This window comes from Orycteropus afer, unplaced genomic scaffold (genome assembly GCF_000298275.1).
Source record: "Orycteropus afer afer isolate SDZICR_OR568_19922 unplaced genomic scaffold, OryAfe1.0 scaffold00832, whole genome shotgun sequence".
NCBI lineage: Eukaryota > Metazoa > Chordata > Mammalia > Tubulidentata > Orycteropodidae > Orycteropus > Orycteropus afer.
Window position 1 is genome coordinate 112,781 of NW_006922419.1, and position 8,096 is coordinate 120,876.

General features: G+C 34.7%; 1 protein-coding gene across 1 annotated transcript; it reads right to left on the reverse strand.

The window, feature by feature from the left end:
* Positions 1–4,920: 4,920 nt before the first annotated feature.
* LOC103211987 (olfactory receptor 5W2-like) lies at positions 4,921–5,901 on the reverse strand. The gene has a single exon (XM_007957987.2). It carries the CDS (start codon positions 5,851–5,853, stop codon positions 4,921–4,923), a length of 933 nt encoding a protein of 310 aa, XP_007956178.1. The 5' UTR covers positions 5,854–5,901.
* Positions 5,902–8,096: the final 2,195 nt, after the last annotated feature.

The window sequence follows — 8,096 nt, forward strand, 5'->3', positions numbered from 1 at the left end:
CGGAAGGAAGGTTGGGCAATCCTACTTCCGTAGTGATACTGCCTCGGAAACCCAAGGAGGGGTCACTATGAGTCGGGGCCGACTCGACGGCACATAACATAACATGTTTTTAATATGACACTTTAATAATGGTTAGAATAACAGTACAAAAAATCTTAAATTCATATGTATAGTGATATCACTTAAACAAAAAGTAATGATTTACTTATGTATTTCGGTTAAAATATAATTGACTGAAATAGGTACTTTTCTTACAAATGATGGCAGTCAAATTGACACAGGTTCAACTATTATTACTTGACTGTTAGGTTGCAGAGTTTATGAAACTGAATACAAAAAAAAAAGAAAAAAAACCCTAACTACCATTGACTTCATTGTGACTCATGGTGATCCCTGTTAGGTTTCCAAGGCTATATATCTTTATAAAAGCAGACTGACTCATCATTCTTCCATGGAGAGTTTGGTGGCTTCAAATTTCTTACTGTTGATTAGCAGCCAAATGCCTTAATCACTACACAACCAGAGTTCCTAACGTAACTGAATAAATAGGCTTAAAATGATTAATTTCCAAATTTCTCGATATCTGATTCGTCTCGATATCTCATTCGTCTTCCCCACTAAAACAAAACAAAACAAAACAAAACAAAAACCATAATCTTTTAATTTGGTAATTCAGAATCATACCTGAGATGAGCATGTTTTCTGTTCTGATTTTGGGTAGGTGAACACTAGAAAGATCACATTTTATTTGTACTAAGTGACATTTGGGACTTAAATCTCTAAAGCTTCTTGCTTCATTTTTTCTGTTATGAAACTGTGTTTAATTAGCTTTCTGTTTCTGTAGTTTCCCCCTGGGAATGTTGCAATGGCTTTAGGAAAACCTGGAATCTTCATTCAAAGTGATCAGTGTTCAGGAAGTAATAGAATTGAGTTCAATGCTATGCTTTATGGTTACCCTGAATCTATACTTCTGGCCAAATCATACATCCAGTGAAACTCAGACATCTACTTAATGATTCTCATCTCCTTTCTTTTGTTCATCCTCTTTCTTCCTTTGCTAAAACAACCTCCTCAACTTCCTCATTTAGAAATATGGCAATCTTGTAATGATTAACCAACAAAGAAAGTTTCCTTCTATATATAAAGCTTTCCTTGACCTTTTACAATAATGAACTAAACTATATTTGTCCTTCTTTGATTGACTTATTTCACACAGCTTAATGTCCTCCAAGTTCATCCATGTTATACGGTGTTTTGCAGACTTTTATTCTTCAGTGCTGCACAGTATTTGAATCATTGTGTGTATGTACCATAGTTTGGTTATCCATTTTTGTTTTGATGGGTGGCTGGGTGGTTTCCCTTTCTTGGCTACTGTAAATAGTTCTGCAGTGCACATGGCTGTGCACATACATATTCTTGTTCTGGCTCTCCTCTCTTTAGGAAGGGAAATTGCTGGGTCAAATGGTATTTCTAAGTCCAGCTTTTTAAGGAATCTCCATACTGTGTTCCGCAGTGGCTGTATGATTTCACAGTCCCACCAGCCGTGTATGAGAGTTCCAAACTCTCCACATCCTCACCAGTATTTGTTATTTTCTGTCTTGTTGAACTTTGCCATTATACTGTGGTGAGATGGTATCTCATTGGTTTTTCATTTGCATCTCTCTGATGGCTAACGATCATGAGCATTTCTTCATGAATTTTCTGTCCACCTGAATATCCTCTTTTGTGAAGTATCAATTCATGTCTTCTGCCCATTTTTTAAATGGATTGTTAATCTTTTAGTTGTGGAGGTGTTGAAATTTTCTATAAATTTTAGAGATAAGTCCTTTGTCAGATATGTCATTGCCAAACATTTTTTTCCCAATCTGTAGGTTCTCTTTAGACTCTTTTGGAGAAGACTTTGTAAACATATATGAATTTAATTTTTAGAAGGTCCCATTCATATAGTTTATCTTCAGTTGTTTGTGCATTTTGGGTTATGCTTGACAGTCTATTTATGCCATAAATTAGGGCCTCTAAATTTGCCCTATTTTTTCCTTGAGGAACTTTATAGTTTTAGGTTTCACATTTAAGTCTTTGATCCATCTGAAGTTAGTTTTTGTGTATGGTGTGAGGTATGGATCTTGTTTCATTTTTCTGCAAATGGATATCCAGTTTTGCCAACACCATATGTTAAAGAGACTATCACTTCCCTATTTAATGGATTTCAGTCCTTTGTCAAAAATCAGTTGACCATAGGTTGATGGATCTCTACCTGGGTTTTCAATTCTGTTCCACTGGTCTATGAGTCTGTCATTGTACCAATACCAAGCTGTTTTGACTATTGTGGCTATATAGTAGTTTTTGAGATCTCGGAGTATGAGACCTCCTACTTTGTTCTTCTTCAATAGTGCTTTGCTTATTCAAGGTCTCTTTTCTTTCCATATAAAATCAGTGATAGTTTTTTCTATATTCTTAAAGAATGCTGATGGGATCTGGTTTGGGATTGCATTGGATATATAGATCGTTTTGAGTAGTAGTGACATTTTCACAATGTTCAATTTTACTATTCATATGCATGGTATGTTCTTCCTTTTATGTAGATCCCTTATGGGTTCTTGGAGTAGTGATTTATAGTTTTCTTTGTACAAGTCTTTTTTTGTCTCTAGTGAAATTTCTTCCCAAGTATTTTATTTTTTGAGGACCTATTATAAATGGTATTGATTTCTTTATTTCTTTTTCATCAATATCTTTGCTGGTGTAGAGGAATTCAATTGATATTTGTATGTTGATCTTATATCCCACCACTTTGCTAAATATCAATTAGTTTCAGTATTTTTTGCTGAGGCTCTTGGGTTTTCTAGGTATAAGATTATATCATTAGCAAATAGAGATAGTTTGATTTCTTCCTTATCAGTTTGGATGCGTTTGATTTCCCTTTCTTGCTTTATGGCCCTGGCTAGGACATCCAATACAGTGTTGAATATAAGATGTGATAGAGGGCATCTTTGTCTGGTTCCTGTTTGCAAGGGGAATGGTTTCAGTGTCTCTCCATTGAGAATAATGTTGGCTGTTGGTTTTGCATGTATGCCCTTTATTATGTTGAGGAATGTCCCTTCTATTCCAATTTTGCTGAAAGTTTTTTTTTTTTTTTTTCAGGAAAACATGTTGGATTTTATCAAATGCCTTTTCTGCATCAATTAATATAGTCGTGGGATTTATTTCCTTTGTTTTATTTATGTGATGGATCTCAAAAACTACTATATAGACACAATAGTCAAAACAGCTTGGTATTGGTACAATGACGTTATATGAACCTTACTTGGTCATAATGTATTATTTTTTTTGATATATTGTTGGAGTCTGTTGGCTAGGATTTTTTTTTGAAGATTTTTGCATCTGTATTCATGAAGGATATTGGTCTGTAGTTTTCTTTTATATATCCAAAATGGCCACCACTCATGAAAATTCAAAATGGCTACACCCTTGGTCTCTTTAAATATCCAAAATGGCTGCTGTTTGTAAACAACCAAAATGGCTTTGTCTTCCAGACAGCCGAAAGCCCACAGCTCAGGTTGTCTCCTTCCTTACTATTTCCCTTCCTAGTTATAGGCCATTTCCCATTCTATATTATGGACACAATATAACCAAATCTCTCATCACTATGCCACTTTCATATTAGAGATTTCAGTACCAAGGCTGAGGAAAGTAGTCATGATAAAGAAATGGACCAAAACATTAACCCACTAGCCACAACATTGTGAATATCATATTCAGGCAATAATATTTGCCTTCAGTCATTAGTGGATGTCATAACAGGGATGAAACACTCATCATCATCATCACCAAATTCTCATAATCTCAGGTTATAAGCATATATATATATATATATATATATGCTTTGTTGTATATAGAGTGATAGACAAAATTACATTTTAAGGAGAATATGGTTCATAAAACAAGACTAGGGGCATTTATCAAGGCCTGAGATGGAATGGAGAAGGGAAATTAAAGGAAATCTTCCTAGAAGAAGAGAGGTAAAGGTTAAGAATTGCAACACAAGTATGGATTTTACCAAGTCCCTCTGTTTCTTGTCTAATATCTAATAATTTTGGGTTTCATTTTATCTAAAAAGGCATGGTCCTATCCATCTCATCATCACTAATTGTAAACCCCTGTGCCTAGAATACTATCCTCTCTTCTATTTAGCATCTCTATTCATCATTTAAGAGCTCTGGTAGCATAGTGACTAAGGCACTTGGCTGCTAACCAGAAGGCTGGCAGTTCAAACCCACCACCACCCCTTGGAAGGAAAGTTGGGCAATTACTTCCATAGTGATACCACTTAGAAACCCAAGGAGGGGTCACTGTGAGTTGGGTCTGACTCAACGCCACATAACAACAACAATAACATTCATCATTTAGATCAGCAACCATGTGTCCCCATATCAAAAAAGCATTTCTTCTTTGCACAAAAGATTTAGAAATTTTACTTTGGATTAAAAACACCTTATTTTTTACTTCATGATATGTTATGATTTCTAAAGAAATATTTGAATGATTAGTCAATTAAAGTTTTCCATTTACAAAAGAATATAGGATTTAATAGTATAGAGATTGATCATTAAATACAAAGCACTAATATTCTAAACAATAAATAAACATTCAATAATTCCTAGAAAAATTCAGTTAATGTGTGAAAGAAATATTGAACAAATACAATTTTGTAACACTCAGAATAAGACAAGGACATTTTCCAAAATTAGAGAATACTGTGTTTAAATTGAAGACACATAAGAAAGTACAACATATTTAGGAAACTACCTAATGTGTATAGTCACATATTTATATGAATACTCATTGTATTCAAGTATTTGAGAACGTAATGTATTGTACTATATAAGTCTAAGAAAACAACTCTTTCTGTGTATATATAACTGTTTAAAATGACACTTTATTTTTCATTTTTTTCAGAGCTTCTTTGACATCTTTATTTCGTAGACTGTAAATCAGAGGGTTTAACATGGGAATGACAAGAGTATAAAACAATGAAGTCATTTTGTCTTGATCTAGAGAGTAGGAAGAAGTTGGCCTGAAATACATAAAGAGCATAGTTCCCTGGAAAATTGCAACAACAGTTAAGTGGGAGGTACAGGTGGAGAAAGCTTTGAACCTTCCTGCAACAGAGTGGATTTTAAAAACTGAGAGGATGATGTAACAATAAGACACTAGAACTCCTGAAATGGTACTCAGTTCAATGCAGCCAAATATGGTGAATATCACTAACTCATTGACCTGTGTATCTGAACAAGACAGCAGTAGAAGTGGAGGGACATCACAGAAGAAATGATTAATTTCTTTTGACCCACAGAAACATAAGCAGAAAGTTAATGTAGTATGGATCAAAGCATCCACCATGCCAACCAGGTATACTCCTGCCATGAGCATGTAGCATACTCTGGTTGACATACTGACTGTATAGAGCAGAGGGTTGCTAATAGCTTTGTACCGATCAAAGGCCATCACTGCCAGCAGGAGACACTCAGAATCTGCAAAGATGCAGAAGGTGAAGAATTGCAGAGCACAGCCAAGGAAGGGGATTGTTTTGTTGTTGACAAAGAGGTCCACCAGCATCTTTGGTCCAATTGCTGTGGAGTAGGCGAGGTCACAGAAAGAGAGGTGGCTGAGGAAAAAGTACATCGGTGTTTGAAGCTGGGGATCCAGTCTAATTAAAATGATCATTCCAAGATTCGCCACAAGAATAATGAGATATACAAACAGAAACAAGGCGAATATGGTTGCTTTGATCTCAGGGTTATTAGTAATTCCCAAGAACTGGAATTCAGTTAAGTCGGAGCAATTTTCTCCTTCCATTTTCCTTTGTTCTTGTTCTAAACTACTACAAAAATAATTAAGAATGTTAGAGATCAGAGATTAACTTCACTGGAGACTCACAAAGTATTCTTTGTAAAATAGAACACTATCTGTAAGCTGTTTTCCTTATCCTAACAAAATAATAGACATAACCATTGCTGTGAAAGAGGCATTGTTATGGTATTGAAAAAAGAAATTAAATATTTCAAACAGGAAATTCAGAAAATTTTGATTCAGAAACTAAATCTATATGTCATTCTTCATATATGTCATTTATACTAGCCTCTACTGCCTTATCTCAAATAGTAGATCTGAATGAACCTAGTAGCATAGTTCCTAAGGCACTTGACTGCTAACCAGAAGGCTGGCAGTCCAAACCCACGAGCCACTCCTTGGAAGGAAGATTGGGCCATCTGCTTCTGTAGTGATACTGCCTCGGAAACCCAAGGAGGAGTCGCTATGAGTCGGCACATAACAACAACAACAGCAACAGAGGATGTTCCAGATTCAAAATGATACAATAAAGTTAGATACCCAAAGCCAGAAGAAACAGTTCTAAATATCAGACTTGTGTAAAATTAAATACACTATTGAACAAAAGGGAGCTCTGGTAGCATAGTGCCTAAGGCACTTGACTGCTAACCAGAAGGCTGGTGGTTCAAACCCACCAGCCACTCCTCAGAAAGAAGGTTGGGCAATATACTTCCGTAGTGATACTGCCTCAGAAACCCAAGGAGGTATGAGTCAGGGTGGACTTGACGGCACATAACAACAACAACAACACTGAACAAAAAATAACCATGTTTGTATTATTCATTCAGAAATATAATTGCTTTTAAAGATTCAGCAATAATGAACAAAACTGCATATAAATTAATTAAAATTATTATGTTACTCTTTTGGTCTATGATGCTTTAATTTTAAGTGCATAAACATATATGAAACATATTTTATACAACTTTCCTACCACACTTCATTTCTTATTTGCTGAACATTTATTACCCAGTCCAATGCCTGACTTGAACTGAAAGGAAAGTGCATTGACAAACTGAAGAGAAGTGATACAAAGTAGGAAAAATGGAATTTGCACATATATTTGCATCTCTTTATTCTTACTTGTAACTTTCTATAAAAAATGAAAATAGGGAGAAGAATTAATATCTCAGAATTATAAAATGTTTATTTTCCTTGTGTGTATGTGTTTATGAATTTCCCTGTTGTATAAAAATTGACATGCAAATTGTAGTGTGATTTTAATTTTTTTTCTGTAGTTAGATATTATCATATGAAGTCTATATGAACTTGAATGTGTACATACTGGTATTTTTTATTGTGATACCTCAATCATAGTAGACATACCAACAGAACAAATCTTAAATTCACATGATAGAAACATCACTTGAACAGTACTATAAAGTAATGTGTTACTTATAAAGTTTAGTTAAAATATAAATTAATGAAATAGCTACTTTACTCATATAAATGATGTCAGTCAAATTTATACAGGATCAACCATAAATCGCATCTTTGACTGTTAGGTTGTAGAGTTTATTTAATTCAATAAGGAGGTAAAAAATGATTTACTTACAAATTTTTCAATATTTGACTCCTCATATTTCCCAAAAGAAAAATTTTCCTATAGTCTTGTAAATTGGCAATTCAGAATCCTACCTGAGATGAGCATGTTTTCTGTTCTGATTTTGGATGGGGGGCACTGGGAAGATCACATTGTATTTGTACTTAGAGACGTTTGGGACTAAATCTCTAAAGCCTCTGCCTTCGTTTATGCATGTTATGAAAACATGTGATTAATTAGATTTCTGGGGCTGTGGTTTCCCCTTGGGACTGCAACAAGGATTTTAGCAAGGCCTGGAATTTTCCCTCAAAGTGATCAATGTCTGGGAAATAATAAAACTGAGTTTAATTTTGTGCTTTATGGCTACTCTGGTTCTACACCTTCCTCCAGTCAAATCACACACCCATGAAGCTCAGATACATTCCTGTTAAGGATTCTCATCTTTCCAATATTCATCCTATTTCTTCCATTTGCTGAAACAACCTTCTTCACTTCCCCATTTAGAAATATGGCAATCTTTTAATGGTTCTCTTTTGTTTTCATTAATCACTGTCTAACTCCCTTCCCCCAGTTACATGTCAACCACCCTTAGTCCATAGATTTTATGACTGTATAACATCAATACACATAATCCACACTGTCTTGAATTTTTTTTTTCTGTTCTTAT